This window comes from Sceloporus occidentalis, unplaced genomic scaffold, assembly GCF_023333645.1.
Source record: "Sceloporus occidentalis isolate IW3139 unplaced genomic scaffold, rSceOcc1.0.p SCAF_2, whole genome shotgun sequence".
Taxonomy (NCBI): domain Eukaryota; kingdom Metazoa; phylum Chordata; class Lepidosauria; order Squamata; family Phrynosomatidae; genus Sceloporus; species Sceloporus occidentalis.
Window position 1 is genome coordinate 42,241,548 of NW_028316982.1, and position 18,595 is coordinate 42,260,142.

General features: G+C 43.8%; 2 protein-coding genes across 4 annotated transcripts in view; one reads left to right on the top strand and one right to left on the bottom strand.

Moving 5' to 3' along the window:
- The window catches only part of SGPP2 (sphingosine-1-phosphate phosphatase 2), a 50,018-nt gene extending 48,067 nt beyond the window's left edge, over nucleotides 1-1,951 (bottom strand). Inside the window, exon 1 of one of the 2 annotated variants that reach the window (XM_089509240.1) lies at nucleotides 1,748-1,951. In XM_089509240.1, coding sequence (XP_089365366.1) covers nucleotides 1,748-1,849 — 102 coding nt within the window. In that variant the 5' untranslated portion in view covers nucleotides 1,850-1,951. The other variant, XM_089509239.1, reaches the window with a different exon arrangement.
- A 305-nt stretch (nucleotides 1,952-2,256) lies between these two features.
- Nucleotides 2,257-17,797, top strand: LOC149318209 (uncharacterized). 2 transcript variants are annotated; one of them, XM_089509241.1, is made up of 8 exons: nucleotides 2,257-2,299; nucleotides 3,295-3,414; nucleotides 5,771-5,863; nucleotides 6,296-6,370; nucleotides 6,794-6,874; nucleotides 9,975-10,067; nucleotides 13,713-13,808; nucleotides 16,891-17,797. In XM_089509241.1, the coding sequence occupies exons 2-7, from the start codon at nucleotides 3,348-3,350 to the stop codon at nucleotides 13,796-13,798; spliced, it is 495 nt and encodes a 164-aa protein (XP_089365367.1). In that variant the 5' UTR covers nucleotides 2,257-2,299; nucleotides 3,295-3,347; the 3' UTR covers nucleotides 13,799-13,808; nucleotides 16,891-17,797. The 2 variants fall into 2 exon arrangements, with proteins under 2 accessions (XP_089365367.1, XP_089365368.1); XM_089509242.1 differs by lacking the exon at nucleotides 3,295-3,414 and having other exon boundaries at nucleotides 2,283-2,294; nucleotides 16,891-17,510.
- The last annotated feature ends 798 nt before the right edge of the window (nucleotides 17,798-18,595 follow it).

Here is an 18,595-nt window from a genome sequence, read left to right on the forward strand (position 1 = left end):
TTCTTCACTGTTTCTCACTAAATGTTATCCTTAATGCTGCTCCACATTATCTCTCTCTCCCTCACTGCTGCCTTTGTGTCATTTCTGCCTTTGTGTCATTTCTGACCTATTACAGGGCTTTCTTGGCAAGATTTCTTCAGAGGGGTTTTGCCATGGCCTTCCTCTGAGGCAGAGAGAGTGTGATTTGCCCAGGTCACCCAGTGGGTTTCAATGGCCAAGGGTGGATTTGAACCCTGGCCTCCAGAGTTGTATCTCAACTCTCTAACCCAGTGGTCCCCAAATTGTGCCCTTTAAGAGATTTTGGCATTCAGCTCCCAGAAGCCCCAGCCAGGGATTCGGGGAGGTCAAGTCCAAATTCCCTTTAAAGAGCACAATTTGGGGACCACTGCAACCTATGCTGGCTCTCAACCTCACTTGTGTGTGTGTGTGTGTGTGTCATATGTCTTCAAATCATTTCTGACTCATGGCGACTCTATCATAGCATCAAAGGCTTTCATGGCCGGCATCCATAGGTTTTTTTTTGTGGGTTTTTCAGGCTACGTGGCCATGTTCTAGAAGAGTTTCTTCCTGACGTTTTGCCAGCATCTGTGGCTGGCATCTTCAGAGAAATGCCAGATGCTGGCGAAACGCCAGGAATAAACTCTTCTAGAACATGGCCACATTGCCCGAAAAACCCACAAAAAATCTATCATAGGGTTTTCTTGGCAAGATTTGTTCCACTGCTATCCTCTGAGGCTGAGAGAGTGTGACTTGTCCAAGATCACCCAATGGATTTCATGGCGGACCTGGGAACCAAGCCCTTGTCTCCACAGTCCTAGTTCAGCACTCAAAACTATCACGCTCTAACCAAAGATGATCATTTCTTTTTAATGACAGGCCATACATACATATACTCTCTGTGTGTGTGTGTATGTGTGTGTGTATATATATATATATATATATATATATAATTTGCACATGGCAAGTCATGCACAAATCGCCCCTTCCAAGCACTCCTTTTACTGTCATCCCCCCCCCAAAAAAATTCTGGTTATTGTTAATAATTGTTAGTTATTTAATTATTTAATTTATTAATGATAGTTTTAATAATTGATCATTTAATTGTATTTTCTTATTATTGATGGGAGGGTTAGAGAGGTTATAATGTTTTTATGATATTGTATTGATATTGCATTTTATTGTCAGCCATTTCAATCCTTCGGAGGAGCGGGATAGAAATAGATATTGTTATTGTTATTTGACCAAGCTAATCACCCATTTTGCTTTGACTCCTTTTCCAAGCTAATCCCCATCTTCCCTGGCGCTGCTGGGTCTGAGGCTAAATGGAGGCTGCACAGTGGGGGCGCCACCTTCCATTTGCTATCAAACGAAGCAAAAGGGGGTTTTACTGCATCCACACTGGAGAAATGACCCGGTTTGGCACCGCTTTAACTCTTTTAACTCAAGGCTATGGAATTCTGGGAGCTGGGGTTTGTTGTGTGGGGCCCGGAGCGCAAAACCTGGCCTAGAAAAGCTCAGGATAGGGGTTTCCTTAGGGTCCGGAGCAAGACAACAACAACAACAAGAAGATGGGGCGGAGTGGAGGCCTGAGGCTGAGAGAGCGTGGCTTGCCCAGATCCCTCCCAGGGCAGTCCCAGCTCCAGGGGTCCCTGGGCTTCCTTACCTGCCTCTTCCGGCCGTGGCTGGCGCTGCCATTGCAAGGCCAAGCTGGGGGTCCTCCATTGGCCAAAGGCCCCTCCTTCCCTCCCTCCTCCTCCTCCTCCTTCTCGGCCGGGAAGAGCCCGCAGAGCCGCTGGAAGCGAGCCACGAGGCGGGAGTCCATGAGGCTGCGGAGCAGGCAGGCCGACATCCTGGCAATGGGCCCAGGAGGGAGGAAAGGCCAGGGCCAGGGCCATGCGGGGCAGCCGGGCGGAGCTCCCGCCGACAGGTGCAGCCGGAGGAAGCGCCACCTCTCCCCTCCTGCGGCGGCAGGTGGCTCCCTCTCCTTCCTTCCTTCCCCTCCCTCCCTCCCTCCCTCCCTCCGGCCCTCGCTGCTTACAGGCCGGCACTGCACCGCCCGGCAGCCACTCACTCCCAAGCCACCGCTTCACTAGCCATCCATGAGTGCCTGCATCCACACTGGGGCAATGACCCGCTTTGGGAGGGCCCTGGCTCAAGGCTATGGAATTCTGGGAGTTGGAGTTTGTTGTGGGGCCCAGAGTGGTCATTGCCCCAGTGTGGATATACAACTCTATGGTCAACGTCCAACAGACACTGACCATAGAACTGTTCTGGAGGAGAGCTACAAATGCCTGGTGGAGTATCGTCCCTAGGAATCTCTAGGCCCTCCAGTGCATCTCTGTGTTCCATGTGTAACAGATGCTGACCATAGAACTGTCCTAGAGGAGAGCTACAAATGTCTGGTGAAATATCCTATTTCAGTGCACCTTTTAGTTAAAGTTGACCATAGAGTTGCACTGGAGGACCTAGACATTTCTAGAGAGAACATATTAATACAATCTGCAAATATCAAAGCTGCAAATTGGTGGGATGAGTGTACTTGCTATTGCTATTGCTATGTCTGATAGGGATGGCAATCTATGGTCTTCTAGATGTTGCTGAAATGCAACTCCCATCCTCACTTGGTCACCCTGCCACTGATTGCCCCAAGATGCCCTGTTTTCCTGTCTCTGGCTGCATCCACACTGGAGAAATAACTGCTCTGGGCCCACAACAGACTCCATAGCCTTGAGCCAGTGCAGTTAAAGCGGTACCAAACCAGGTTATTTCTCCAGTGTGGATGCAGCCTCTGTGTTTTTTTTTTTAATCATTTAAATTGTATTTTATTGTTGTATGTTGAAATTATTATGTTATTTGTTAAGAAAGGAGGGGATAGTGGGATTCATTTTTATATTATATGGATGTTATTGTTGTAACCCGCCTTGATCTTATTGGAGAGGCAGGATAGAAATAATATTTTATTATTATTATTATTATTATTATTATTATTATTCCTCACCATAGGCTATGCTAACTATAGTGGGAGTTGCAGTACAACAAACTCTGGAGTGTCACAGAAAACATGCAGAGGTAGCTGTGTTGTCCATTTAACAAATACAAACAAAAATCCATCCGTGATACCTTTATTGGCCAACCCGAAGACACAAAATACTTGTTGCAAGCTTTTGAAGCTCCATGGGCTTCTTCATCAGGCAGGATGTTACAAACCAAACGGGGGGGGGGGGGGGGGAGACAATTGGAGAGATGTTAGTCAGATGCCTGCATGTTGTTTCAGTCCTTAGTAAAGATGCTAAGATGGGGAAGGTATCTTTTGTGCAGCCAGGCTCCTCCGACTTCTCCTTCTGGCCATGCTGCAATGGAGAGATTTTCAAGGTCCAGGAAGTTTAAAGTCTATTTGCATCTCAACACAGACTGGTGAGTTCAGTGCCAGTCAGGGGCTCAGGGTCAAAGCCTGGCATCCTTCCAAGGTCGCTAAAATGAGTACCCAATTTGTTAGAGGCAATTAGCTTACACCTATTGTAAACCACTTAGTGAGTACTTAAGTGCACTTATAATATAAGCAGTATAGAAATGTTCTTGCTATTGCTATTGCCTCCCTGGCGGCTCCTCCTTTGGGAGTGTTGCTACTTTGAGAATCCTAGAGTTGGGAGAGAGATCCCCAAGGGCTGTCCCAGACTCTAAGGAGCCCTAATTAACATCTTTTTTCTCCCTCCCCCTTTTTTTTCTTTTTTGCAAATGGATGTTCAATTTCCAGGACTTTGAGGAATAGCAATAGTGAAATGCCCAACTATAGGATGGGGGACATCTGGCTGAACAAGATTACATGTGAAAAGGATTTAGGAGTCCAAGTAGACCACAAGTTGAACTTGAGTCAACAGTGTGATGCAGCAGCTAAAAAGAGTAATGCAATTTTAGGCTGCATCAGTAGAGGTATAGTGTCTATATCAAAAGAAGTAACAGTGCCACTCTATTGTGCTTTGGTCAGGCCCCACCTGGAATATTGTGTCCATTTCTGGGCACCACAATTCAAAAAGATGTTGAGAAACAGGAGCATGTCCAAAGGAGGGTGACTAAAATGGTGAAGGGTCTTGAAACCATACCCTATGAGGAATGACTTAGGGAGCTGGGAATGTTTAGCCTGTAGAAGGGAAGGTTAAGAGGTGATATGATAGTCCTGTTTAAATATTTGAAGGGATGTCATATTGAGGAAGTAGCAAGCTTTTTTTCTGCTGCTGCAGAGTCTAGCACCTGGAGCAATGGGTGCAAGCTACAGGAAAAGAGATTCCACCTCAACATTAGGAGGAACTTCCTGATAGTAAGGGCTGTTCGACAGTGGAACACACTTCCTTGGAGAGTAGTGGAGTCTCCTTCCTTGGAGGTCTTTAAACAGAGGCTGGATGGCCATCTGTTGAGTATGCTTTGATTGTGAGTTACTGCATGGCAAGGGTTTGAACTGGATGGCCCTTGTGGTCTCTTCCAACTCTATGATTCTGTGATTCTAATCCCATGATGAGTACAGAAGTATTTACATTTGTATATTCAGCAATGTCTAAGTGGTTTACATTCTGTAAGCCAATTGCCCCCAACAAGCTGGGTATTCATTTTACCGACCTATGAATGAATGGAAGGCTGAGTGGACCTTGGTGTCCTGCCTGGGATTGAACTCTTAACCACTGTATCACCAGGCCTAGAATCCTAGACTTGGAAGAGACCGCAAGGGGCATCCAGTCCAACCCATTCTGCCATGCAGAAAGACACAATCAAACCACTCCCTGTGACAGATGGCCATTCAGCTTCTGCTTAAAAACCTCCAAAGAAGGAGATTCAACCATCCTCTGAGACAGTGTGTCATTAAGTCACATTAATTTCAGTGGATCTACTGCAGGCATAACTACGATATTGTCTGTTGCTGTTGTTGTTATGTGCCTTCAAGTCCTTTCCCACTTGTGGTGACCTTATCATGGGGCAAGGTTTGTTCAGAAGAGGTTTGCCATTCCCAAACTTGCTGTTACCTCATCCTTGTGGGAGGAGGGCTGGCATCATTTTGGCTATATAGTGGTCAGTATTCAGATAATGAGTATGCAATTTATAGGACAAAATTACTTATTTTCCCACCATGCTATTATTAAGTTATCCAGAGTCATATCAAAATGTGTTACATCCCTATCTGGATGTTTTCACTGGAAAACATCTGTGGGGAAATATTAAACATGTTTCTAAGGGACCCATGGCAGTACTGTAATAATAGAAATCAGGCCATTCCATATTTCTAAGCAATCTTACAAGAGCAGGTAGACACAGCATAGGCTTTCAGCTCATTTGGGCATATTAAGAAAGAACAGAGAAGAAGTATAAGGAGAAATAAGCAAATGTAAGGATGTGTTCCCACTTAGTATTTAAATCAATCAGCGATTCAGTTTCGCATCGAACCAGTGAATCAATTCACTTGAGGCACCGTCCCCACCATGCAACCGAGTCTTTTTCTGATCGGTGTATTTTTTTACGAATCAGGTTTTTCTTTTACCCGATTGTAGTTCCCACTGGTATTTGCCCCAGGTGCTCTGAATCGGGTTTGTTTGTTTGTTTTTAATGCCAATCATGGGGACCCTCCGCCAGCCCAGAAGCCTGCACATTTCAGGCAGTCTATGCGGTTGTGGCAGGCAGCTGGGAGACCAAGCTGGTGAGACAGGCCACCAGCAGGCAAATAAAACACTTTCTTGTTTTAGTGTCCCTTGTCCCTTATGCCATTTGACTCTTTTGCCATTTCTAGGTGCTAGGCGGCGAAGGAGGAGGAGGTTGGTGGACTCGCCTGCTGTTTCCCCAGCTGCCTCCCCACCTCAGATACCAGTGTCTCCACAGGAAGGTATATTGCATGGCTCTTACTATATTTATATACATATGTATGGTATATAATGTAAATGCCACATAATATATATAAAATTATGGTTTATATATCATATATACTTATGCCTATATATATATAAGTATGCATCTATATGCTTGTATTATGTGTGTGTGAATATGTGTGTGTGTGTGTATATATATATATATATATATATATACTGTATATATGTGTGTGTGTGTGTGTGTATGAACCTGCATGTGTGTAGATATGCACATGCTAACTTGTTGCCATATATATATATATATATATACACACACACACACACATACTATGCTTATGTGTGTTTGTTGATGTGCATATAGATAACATATATGCATAGTATTTATGTGTGTCTGTGTGTGCGCGCATGTACATAACCATAATAAAATGTTACTCTGCTTACACAAACAGCAGTGAAGACAATGGAGGAGGTGGACCAACCTGGGACCTCGGCTGCTTCCGCAGGGGTGCCACCTCATGTAGTATGTAAGTGTACTGTTATGAATAGGAGGCAGTGAATGTTGATACATGTACATGGATGTGACTACTTGTATACGCAAATATATATCTACATTTACCTATACACACACACACACACACACACACACACATATTTAGGTATGTGTGTGCATGTGCATTAGTGTGTTTATTGATGAATCTATGTATGTTGGTATGCGTAGGAGTGGGTGAGTGAGTAAGTGCACATCCACACAAATATAGGTATACACTAAACATTAAAATATATTAAAATAAATTATATATATATATATATATATATATATATATTATATTAAATATTATATATATAGTAAATACATGTATGAATGTACACATGTGCAGATAAACACATACACATACTTCAAAAAATAGTTCCTAGAAATAAAATGTAACTCATGTGTATGCAAACAGCTCCAGCGGTAACAGGCATGGCAGAGGAGCAACCAGGGACATCAGCTGCTGTTTCTGAAGGCGCTCCACCTCCAGGAATATGTAAGTGTGCTGAGTGAATGCATATAAGTGTGCGTGTCTCTCTCTCTCTCTCTCTCTCTCTCTCTCTCTCTCTCTCCTCTCTCTCTGTGTGTGTGTGTGTATACATTCCTGTATGCACAAATATCCTTGCATCCTGTATGTTTCACTGCAGCAGCCTACACATGTAAGGGTCTAGCTCCAACTTACACACCATTGTGAAAATGTACCATTCATATATTACAATACATAGATGTATACCTATAGATTACTATTATTATTATTATTATTATTATTATTATTTATATAGCGCTGTAGATTTGCACAGTGCTGTACATAAAAACAATAAATATAAAAGAGTAAACCTGCCTATGGCGTACAGTCTAAGAAATAATAGGATAATACATATAAAATACATAGCAATACAGGAAATGGTTCAATAAAACAGGCAACAAAAAGAACATCAAATAGCAAGTGACAATCATGCAATGCCTGGGAACGCTTCTCTGAACAGGATGGTCTTCAACTCCGTTTTGAAGCTGGTTAAAGAAGTGATGGCCCTTGCTCGCGGGGGAAGAAGGTTCCAGGAGTGAGGGGCAGCAAGTGAAAAGGGGCGGATCCTAGATGGGTCAGAAAAAATTCTGGGCTGGGACAGCCGACCCTGACTACCAGAATGGAGGGCCCTAGTGGGAAGGTGAGGAGAAAGAAGGTCTGATAAGTAAGGAGGGGCCAGCCCATGGAGGGCTTTAAACGTTGAGAGCAGGAGTTTATACTGAATACGGAAAGGGAGGGGGAGCCAGTGAAGAGATGCCAACAAAGGAGAGATATGGTCAGAGCGGTGGGCAGATGTGATAATGCGTGCAACTGAATGCTGGACAGAAATTAAAGGACAGAGAAAGAGGAAGCCCAGGCAGGAGGATGTTACAGAAATCAAGTCGTGATACCACTAGGGCATGGACCAGAATCTTGGCAGTACAGGTGGAGAGATATGGTCGGATTTTGGCAATATTGTATAAAAAGAATCTACAAGCCTTGGCTGTGGTCTGGATATGAGGGATACATGACAGAGAAGAATCAAAGATAAAACCAAGACTATGGGCTTGCTGGACTGGTTGAATACAAATGTTGTCCACAGAGACAGAAAAGGAGTGTTGAAGGGTGGACTTAGGAGGAAAGACAAGAAGCTCCGTCTTGGACATGTTGAGCTTCAAACGCCGATGGTGCATCCACTGTGAGACAAGACGAAACTTGCTGTTCAAGTCTTGGAGAAAGGTGGGGGGTGGAAAGATACAACTGGGTGTCATCAGTGTACAGATGGTAGGAAAAACCAAAAGAGCTAAAGAGTTTACCTAAGGACAGTGTGTAGAGAGAAAACAGAAGGGGACCCAGAACAGAGCCCTGGGGCACTCCAACAGATAAGGGAACAGAGGACGAAGTCTGACCACCCGTGACCAGTGCAAAAGATCTGTCTGACAAATAAGATCTAAACCAGTCGAGAACAGAGTCAGAGAACCCAAGGTCAGAAAGTATATCAACTAGAAGACAGTGATCAACGGTGTCAAAGGTTGCAGACAAATCAAGAAGGATGAGAACAGAGTAAAGGCCATTAGCCTTGGCCTGTAAGAGGTCATTTGAGATCATAGTGAGAGCTATCTCAGTGGAATGCCTTGGGCGGAAACCAGACTGAAAGGGATCGAGAATGGACTTGGCTTCAAGAAACTCAAGACAGCGATGTTTATCACACTATACTCTTAAAGTGCTACTATTCCACTTTGACTCCTCTAGCTGCCTCCTGTTGCATTCTGGGATTTGCAGTTTTAAGGAGGGGTATTTAGAATTCTCAGGCAGAGAAGTTCTCTGCCTGAGAATTCTAAATACCCCTCATTAAAACTGCAAATCCCAGAATGCAACAGGAGGCAGCTAGAGGAGTCAAAGTGGAATAGTAGCACTTTAAGAGTATAGTGTGATAAACATCAGCGAGAATAAACAACCCGTTCCAAAATCTTAGAAAGAAAGGGAAGAAGAGAAATCGAATGATAGCTAGAGAAAGGGGAGGGGTCAAGAGAAGGTTTTTTCAGAATTGGGGAAATGAGAGCATGTTTAACGTCCGAAGGGAAGGAGCCTGTAGAGAGAGAGAGATTGAAGATATGGAGAAGCAAGGACAGAAAAGAGAGAGCTATGGAAATTAGAAGACAGGTAGGAATTGGGTCAAGAGAACAAGTTGCAGGTTTGGAAGAGTTCAGAAGTGTAGAGAGTTCAACCAAAGAAGCAGGAGGAAACAGAAATTTTTTTAGGCGCGGGCGATAGAAGATTATGAGCAGAAGAATCGGGAGGGACTATCTCAGAGCGAATAGTGGTAATCTTTGAGATGAAATAATTAGCAAAGTCATTAGGAGAGAATGATGAAGAGACAGGAGGAGAGGGAGGTTTAAGCAAAGTGTTGAAGGTGGAGAACAAACGCTGTGGGCGCCTCTCATTGGCGGACATCAATGATTTGTAATAATTCTGTTTTGCCATAGACAGGGCATGTGAGAAAGAAGAAAGAACAAATTTGTAATGAATAAAACCAGGCCACTGTTTGGACTTTCTCCAAAGACGTTCAGCCGCTCTAGAGCAGGACCGGAGTAACTTAACGATGGGGGTAAGGCAGGGCTGAGGCCTAGTCTTAGAGGAAGAAGTGCGTACAGAGACAGGGGCAAAGCTGTCAAGAGTCGAGGAAAGAGTGGAGTTAAATAAAGACATTGCTGAATCAGCAGAATCCCCAAGATTTAGGGAAGAGAGAGATGAATCCAGGGTCAGACCAAGATGGTTAGAGTTAACAGATTGAAGATCACGAAAATAGCATTGAACAGTGTGAGGAGGAGGTGGAGTATAGGTAAGAGCAAAGGAGATTAAATGATGATCAGATAGTGGAAAGTTGAGTGCCAGGTAGTCAGAAATGACACAGTTTGCAGCAAGAACTAGGTCAAGATAGTGACCAAGAGAATGAGTTGAAGAGTTGGAGTGTGGTTGGAGGCCAAAAGAAGCTAGGAGAGATATCTCATAACACATAGAACACATATACATAGAGATATATGTGGACATACGCATAGCATAGATTTAAAATGGGTCTTTTCCCCCCCAGTAAATGAACTATTGGAGCGCCTGGAAAGGCTGGAGAGGGCGTTCGCCATCCTGCAAGCCCCCCGTGGCCCACCCGCTCCATGGCCAGAATTCTGTAAGTAAACAGCATGTAAATCAGTGGTTCCCACCCTGTGGGTTGCGACCCCTTTGGGGGTCGAACAAGCCTTTCCCAGGGGTCGCCTAAGAGTCTTAGCCCCTCCCCCCATTCCCCCAAGGAATACTGGCAGCCTGGCAGCTGGTTCACCTCCCAAAGCCAGGGTAACCAAACATCCTCCTTTCCCCTGGACAAGTCCTACATTTTAACCTTCTCTCTGAGGGGTCTCAGAGGAATTGCAAAACATCCTCCATTTCCACCAAGACCCTTCCTCTGCAGCTACACCCAAAAGTGAAGCAAAGGGAGAGAAGCAGGGAAGTGGAGTCCTAGCTGGGAGCCATTGGGCGAGGAGAAGCCTCTGAGGCAGGCAAGCAGAAGAAGCGGCGGGAGAGAAAGAAGAGCACCGGGCTGGGTTGGGCTGCTGGGACTCATTAGGGAGACAGCCTGTCTGTGCCTTGCCTCGGCTCGGGGGGGGGGGGGGGGGGGCATCGCCACTGCCTGCTTCTCCTCCATCTCAGAGAAGTGGGCCAGGCAGCCCGGTTGGGGCCCGAGAGTGCCTAGCTCAGGGGCACCGTCTGAGGGAAGACTCCCCCTCATCCCTTTCCTCCTTGTACTGCTCTGGGGGCTCTGGAGCTGGTGACAATGTACCTTGAGGAGGTCTGGTGCTGCTGGTCCTCCTCATGCTTGGATTGAAGCATGCAGTGGGAGCTAGCATTACACACACACACATTCCCATGTTTTTTGTTGTTGCGTGCCTTCAAGTTCTTCTGGACTTTTGGCAACCCTATGGTGACCCTATCCATGGGGGGTTTCTTGGTAAGATTTCTTTGGAAGAAGTTTGCCATTGCCTTCCCGTGAGGCTGAAAGTGTGTGACTTGCCCATGGTCACCCAATGGGTTTCATGGCAGAGCAGGGAATCAAACTCAGGTCTCCGTCCAGGGAGACAGCTAAAGGGCCCAGCACTGTGGGGCTACCAAAAAGTCCCCCCTCCAGCGTTACAGCAACAGCCTGGCAACAGGCTGACAGCCAGTATGGCTCCCTCAGTAAAGCCCATGAGGCAAAAGCCCCACACCAGCAGCTTGAGCTGGATGGGACTGGAGGAGGAGGCTCAGGCGGTGCCCTCATTGTCGGCACCAGCCTTTGCTCTGTGGCAATGGAGGAATCTTTCTTCCCCCACTTCTGTGACTGTAAGCTTGTTCCCTCACCTCCCCCTTTGCTGCCTCCTCCCCTCCCCCTTCCCTCAGCAGAGGAGGAGGTAAAGTTTGCCAGGCTGCATTTTGGGCACTGCCAGCTCTGTCACCTCCCTCTGCTGCCACCTCTGCCTCCAGGCTATCTACCCATGTGGGTGGCTGCATCCGGATGTGTAGGGTGGTGAGGTGCTCTTGTTGTTGTTCTGTGCCTTCAAGTTGTTTCTGGCTTATGGCGACCCTAAGGGAAGCCTGTTGCCACAATTTATTTAGAAGTGGTTTGCCAGTGTCTCCCTCTGAGACTGAGAGAATGTGATTTGCCTAAGACCATTCAATGGGTTTCCATGGCCAAGCAGCAATTCGAACCCTGGTCTTCGATTCACAAATCACACTGGGTAAAATTTGCTCAGAGAGAGTTTGCCATTGCCTTCCCCACGGCTGAGAGAGTGAGAGCCCAAGGTCACCCGTTGGGTTTCATAGCACAGCAGGAAATCAAACCCAGGTCTCCAGAGTCCTAGTCCAACTTTCAAACCACTACAGCACGCTGTACTAACTATGAAATAATTCCAAACTTTTTTTGCTGCTCTTGTGTGTCTTCAAGTCCTTTACAACTTATAGCAAACTAAGACAACCTTATGGGGTCTTCTTGGCAAGTTTCTTCAAAGAGGGGTTGGCATTGCCATCCTCTGACCTGAGAGAGTGTGACCTGCCCAGGGCCAGTTACTTGGCCACAAATTGTACATACCCCAGAATGCATCACCCAATATATTGGCAGTCCTTCCCCCCAAAACTTTCTCATTTCCCTTCAACCATTTCATTGCTAGGAGATGAAAATAGTTTTTAAAGCAACATTTAAATCTTGACTATTTTTTTAAAAAGTAAGGTCCAAAACACACTCCAAGAATAATCCATTTTAAGACCACTTTAACTGTCCTGGCTCAGTGCTAGGGAAATAAAAACAAACAAAACAAAACAAGCTTCATTTATATACCGCTTCATACCACCTAAGCAGTATCTAAGCAGTTTACAACTGTAAGCTAATTTGCCCCCAACAATCTGAGTACTCATTTTAGCGACCTCAGAAGGATGCAAGCTTGAGTCAAGCTTGAGCCCCTTTGCTGGTCTTGAACTCACAACCTTATGGTTTTGAGTGAGTGGCTGCAGTACAGGCATTTAACCACTGCGCCACCAGGGAACATGGGAGCTGTAGTTTCTTGTGGTCCCAGAACACTCTGACAGGGAAGGCTAAATGTCTCACAAATTACACTTCCCAGGATTGCTTAGCATTGAACCAGGGCAGTTAAACTGGCCTCAAACTGGATTATTTCTGCAGTGTGTTTTCGACCTAAATGGCCAATATGCTGTTACCATTATTCAGTTTTGTAGCTGTTGTTATAAACTGGAAAGACATAGAGTGCAAACTGCTCAATATATTTATCTTCTGAAGTGAGATGTGCTTTTCCAGCTGACTCTCACCTTTAAGGAGGGGGCTGCCAGGAGGATGAGGGAGGGCAGTGCCATAGGGGGGCATCAGGAGGTTTTTTGTGCATTTATATTTATATATTTTGTGAATTTATATTATTGTTTTTAGCTTTTATTTTGTAATGTCACCTACATTTTTCTTGAATGTCCTACATTTTGTGGTTTCTTTCCATCCATTCTGGTTATAACATCTGGTCACCCTGCTCAAGGCTCCTCCACTGCTTGGCCTTCTCCCAAGAAAGAGCAGGGTGGTGGCAGCGGAGGATGGAATTAATAGTATTCATATTAATAATTAATAAATAGTCATTAACAATAATTAATTATTAATTATTAATAATTGGTTATTGATAATAATTAAATTTTTATTAATTAATCAGATATTTACATTATGTTTCACAATAGTAGCAAAATTACAGTTATGATGTAGCAACAAAAATACACTTGTCCCTCCATATTTGCTAAGGTTAGGGGCACAAGACCCCCGTGAATATGGAAAAACCGCAAATAACAAAAACACCATGTTTTTACCTGAAAGGACACCTCTCTAGGAATTTCTAGGTCCTCCAGTGCAACTCCAACAGACACTGTTCATAAAGTTGTGCTGGAGGAGCTACAAATGCCTACTAGAGCATTCTCCCTAGGACTCTCTAGGTCTTCCGGTGCAACTTTTAATTAAAGTTGACCATAGAGTTGCACTGGAGGACCTAGATATTCCTAGAGAGAACATATTAATCAAATCCGTGGATAATCAAATCCACAAATATCAAAGCCGCAAATATGGAGGGATAAGTGTAATTTTATGGTTGGGGGTCACCACAATATGAGGAACTGTATTAAAGGGTCACTGCATTAGGAAGGTTGGGAACCACTAATGTAAATGATTATTACTTTTTTGTAGGGTGGCAAGTAGGAAATGCTCCACAAACCAAAATAAAAAAATGTTATTGATTTGATTTCCATTTTCTCTGTATTGCAGGGAATGATGTTCTGCAGAGGATAGAAAGGTTGGAGATGTGGCAAGCCGCCCTAACCCTTCGGTTCAATGGGTTAAAGAAAGGATGACAAAGAAAGGGTATGAATGAGAGCTACATTATATTTAAAGTCTTCCCTATTTTATGGATGGCAGAGCCTGGCAAGATTATTGTTTGGACTACACCTTCCCACCCTTCCTCTCCAGCCAGCATAGCACCTAGGACATTCTCTCGTATCTGTAAGATAATATATACCAACAAAACCAAGAAAACTCTCCAAAATCCAGAGAAGGGCTGCAGGAAATAAAGCATTGCTGTGTAGGATGTAACATTTGTCTGACTCTTCTAAAGTTGCTCCCGTAAGTGATTGTGCCAAATTAAAAAACATTGGGAACACCTTTAATTTGGCCTCGCTGATTGAATAACATGAGTGGTGCTCTGATGTTCTTAATCTTCAAGAGAGTGCTGCCCATTCCTATTATAAATGCAATGACTGTTTGGCAATACATAGGCACCAATTGACAGAATGCACCTGTCAGCAGCACAGTCCTGTGTCCTGTTTTCAGTGTTGCTGTCTTGTAACAGCTTGACACTGCATGCTCTCTTGTGATCCCAGTATCCTCATTTAGGAATCAAGTGCCCCCCCAGATGTCATTGAACTACAACTCCCAGCACCCCCAACCACTTTGCCAATAGTGAGGATTGCTGGGACTTGTACTTCAACAACCATTAGAGGGCCAAATGATTCCCACCCTGATATATAGAAAGGATCATCCACTCATAGTGATCTGAAGCGGAGTACAGACCGCTCCTTTGGGGCGGCCTGCAGCCACTCTGTTGAGGCACGGATTGGGGCCAGGCCAGCCACACCAGCTGCCCAAAGGCCCCAATCCGGCGCTTTTCGGGACCAGGGAGAAGCAGCAAAATGCTGCTTCTCCCTGGTCCCAAAAAGGGGTGTCCTTGGGGCTTCATGCCCCAGGACACCCTGGGAGCTGTAGCCAGGAGAGAAAGGGGCTGCTTGCCCCCTTTCCCCGGCTGCGTTTCCACAGCCGTTTTGTGGCTGCGGGAACAAGGCGCTTCCCCAGAAGGAGTTCCATTTTGGAGCTCCTTCCAGTGCCGTGCCCAGGCAGCCGTAAGCAGCCTGGGACGGCACAAGGGTGTCACACACGCACTGTGCCCTCGTCACGTACTAGGGTTAGGCCTCGTGGGCAGAGCACCCTGGGGCAACCCTAGTACATGACAAGGATGTCACGTATCGGACCCAAGATACCCTGAGACCAACTGGTTCAACCTCACTGGACCAATACAGCTTTCCTAAAACAAGCATAACTACACTTCATTTTCTGATGATTAAGTTACATAAGCCAGTCAAGTTTCTCTTTAGACTTTAAATATACAGAATCCCACACTAGCCACACTGGCTGGGGATTCTGGGAGTTTTAGTTTCCAAAACTTAACTTTTCCAAGGTTTGGCTGCAGCATTACAACAATTCTAATTAACAGGAAAATGTTTGTGAAGTATAGGACAAGAAATGCATGCTAGATTGTGATAATCTTGAATTAGATTGGTTAAAATTGAAAATTTTACTTTGCTCAGAAGTTAAAAATTAGAGTGCTGAAATGTATTAAGAGCAAAGAATTGTTATTCTAGGTCATGTCAAATTCTCTGTTTTGGAATGTAAACAAATTGGAAATGGCTCCTAACTTAAGATTCTAACCCAAATAAAAGGAAGTACTGCATAGACTGTTTGAGGACATTGAAACTAAATATATAGATAACAATTTGATTGATGGGTACCCCATGAGGAATAGGGAAGTAAGATTTGAACATCCAATGAATGTAAATGTTTAATTCAAATTTAACCAATGAAATGTGAATTGTAGGGGCAGTACAGACCATCCCGAAACGGCAAGCTGCAGTCACCCGTTTTAATTGTGGAAGAATGCTGCAGCCACCAAACCGCACGGCATCCCTCCACAGTAAAAAGAACCTGGTTCTTCCGGGTTCTTTTTGTGGCGCATTGCATACGTCATGAGTGCGCCATTGGTACCATTTTATTTTGGTTCTAAATTAAAAGAAGGTACATATATGTCTGTTTCCTTGTTAATGCTATTTGTCATTTTTGCTTTCTAAAACTAAAATTCACTGTGGGGTTCTCAAGTAAAGTTAACCGTCGGTTGGTGTTGCTTTGATTGTGCCTAGCAGGAGGTTACATTAGATGACCCTTGTAGTCCTTTCCAACTCTAAAGTTTTATAATTTCATAACCACTAAGCTAAAAATATTGGGCATGCAAATTTCCAAACAAGAAAACTTTGCATTTAAGATAAAAAAATTTAAAGGAATAAAGAGGAAAAGATTGGGACAAAATATAATATCAATCTGGTTTTAACTAATATGGGTTTAATAAAATTTGTTGCTCATTTGGAAGTATGCCTACTTTACTTAAAGAAAAAAAATGGTCAGTCTTAAAAATTGCACTATATATTTTCTATTAAGGCCTTCTATTTTTTGTTCTAATCTTAGGGCTCTAAAACCTCTAGAGTACCTAATTTATATTTTTGTTCTTAACGGGGTTAAAAAAGATTTATTTTCTCTATTTTTAAAGGGAGCTTCCACTATAAAAAAGGAGTCCATCTGTATGTTTTCCCCTGACAATTTATGTCTTCCTTGTTCTCTTTTGTATTTTAGCTTTTTCTCACTAAAACTATGTAAATAAGAATAATAACAATAATAATACTGCTTTAGATGATCCTCACTAGCTCAGTATAAGCTATCTGGGAGATATACCTTTTAATCTATATACAATATGCATTCTCTGTTGAAAGTTATAAAGAAGATTTTTCTCTTTCTCTCAAACTTTTATTTTTCTTTATTTTTCAGGGGATTATCAAAGGCAGTCTCTCCTTATGTTTTCCCTTTGTTCTATTAAAGAAAATATTTTGACTTCCTCATTAGTTCTTGTTTAAAATGTAAAAGATATTTTTCTGGCTTGGATACTTAGAGCTTCCTTTTCAAATATAGTTTAAGCTGAGGTGCCCTTACATTCTGCAAAAGTCTGCTGTTTGCTTGACGTCCTCAACATTCCAGCTGTATCTTAGATGTCCTACAAAGTGCTCTTTGTTCTTGAGATGTGCTGCAGTGTCTTAAGTGTCCTGCTCTATTCCTGTTCCTGCTATTCCAGCTACTGCCTGTTGCCTGGGTCCTCACAAGTCCTGCAAAGTACTCCTGCTTACTCCTTGCTTCAGCTGTTCCTGATTTTTGGTTCCTGGTTATATTTGCTGTTGATGCTGCTGTGCTGAACCTGAGCTGTGCTAAACCTGAGATGTGGACACACCTGCATCATTCCAGTGTGTTCCTGAGGTTGCTGTGCTTATTGCTGATTCAACTACTTAAAACCTAAGTTGTTACATCACCAGATCTGAGGTGTTCAAATGCTTTCAGACCAGAGATGACATCTACCTTTGATACGAGAGATGACTTCAGTTCAGTGTGCCAGCTGTTCCAGACCTGAAGCTGTTCCTGACCTGTTGGATTCTACCTAAATTGCCTACCAGGATGATATCCTACAAAAAGGCTTTTCTATTCTTATTCCTGTTTGCCCCTTTTGATTTCCTACTGGGAATGTTACAGCAAAAATAAACATGTTTCCTTTCCAATTGAGCTCCTGGTCTCCCTACTAAATTTCTGGTTAAAATTCTGGCTTTAAAATAATCTATAATCCATAACAATCTGACGTCAGTGTCAAAAAACAGATATGCATTTGATGAACTTCCAGTGGGACAAGATGATGGTATTTCATTGTATTAATTGTAGTTTTTATTCAGTAAAAAGGTTTTTTAAAAGCTACCCATTTTGTTAGTTATCTGCCATAAGAATCCTATGCATATCCGCTCAGAGGGAAGTCTGCTGAATTCAGTGGGGCTTATTCCCAGGCAAGTGGTTGTAAAATTGCAAACTAAATGTTAATTAGTTCATGCTTTCAGGGCCAGCTCAAGATGTTTGTCTGCCTGTGGCAGAAGAACTAATTAGAAGGTGGAGGTCTGAGAGAAAGAGCAGGGTTTTTTTGCATAACTTTCCTAGCAGCCTTTGCTGAAATCACCATGAATGAAAAAGATGACAGATTGGGTGAAGAAGCAAGTTTTTAAGCAAGCAGCATACATTTTGTAGTATGCAGTCATATTCCAAGGAAGCTGTTGTTGTGGTGGTTGTGTGCCTTCATTTCCAACCTATCATAGAGATTTCTGGGGCTGAGAATGTGTGACTTGTCCAAGATCATCCAATGGGTTTTCATGGTAGTAGTAGTAATCCAGTTGTGACATGGTAGCTCAGTAGTTCGAGGCCCAGGAGCCGCAAGACAGAGTGAGCTCCTGATACTAGTCCCAGTTTCTGCCAACCTGGCAGTTGGAAAGCATGTAAAAATGTAAGAAGATAAATAGGTACTACTTCAGTGGGGAGGTAACAGTGTTCTCTGCAGTCATGCTCGCCACATGATCACAGAGTGATCTTTGACAACGTTGGCTCTTCAGCTTATTAACACAGATGAGCACCAGTCCCTGCAGCTGGACACAACTTGACAACCTTGTCAAAAGGGAATACCCTCTAGTACCCAGAACAGTTTAGTAGTAATCCATCATTTGAACCATTACATCACATTGGTTCTCCCTCAGAGAGTGGTGGAGTCTCCTTCCTTGGAGGTCTTTAAAAAGAGTCTGGATGACTATTTGTCAGGGATGCTTTGATTGTGATTTTGTGCATGGCAGGGGGTTAGACTGGATGGCCCTTGTGGTCTCTTCCAACTCTGATTCCATGAAACCATTACACCACATTGGTTCTTCCAAAGAGTTACTTCAGTTTAAAAGGGGAGAAAAAAATTAAGTGCAGGCATG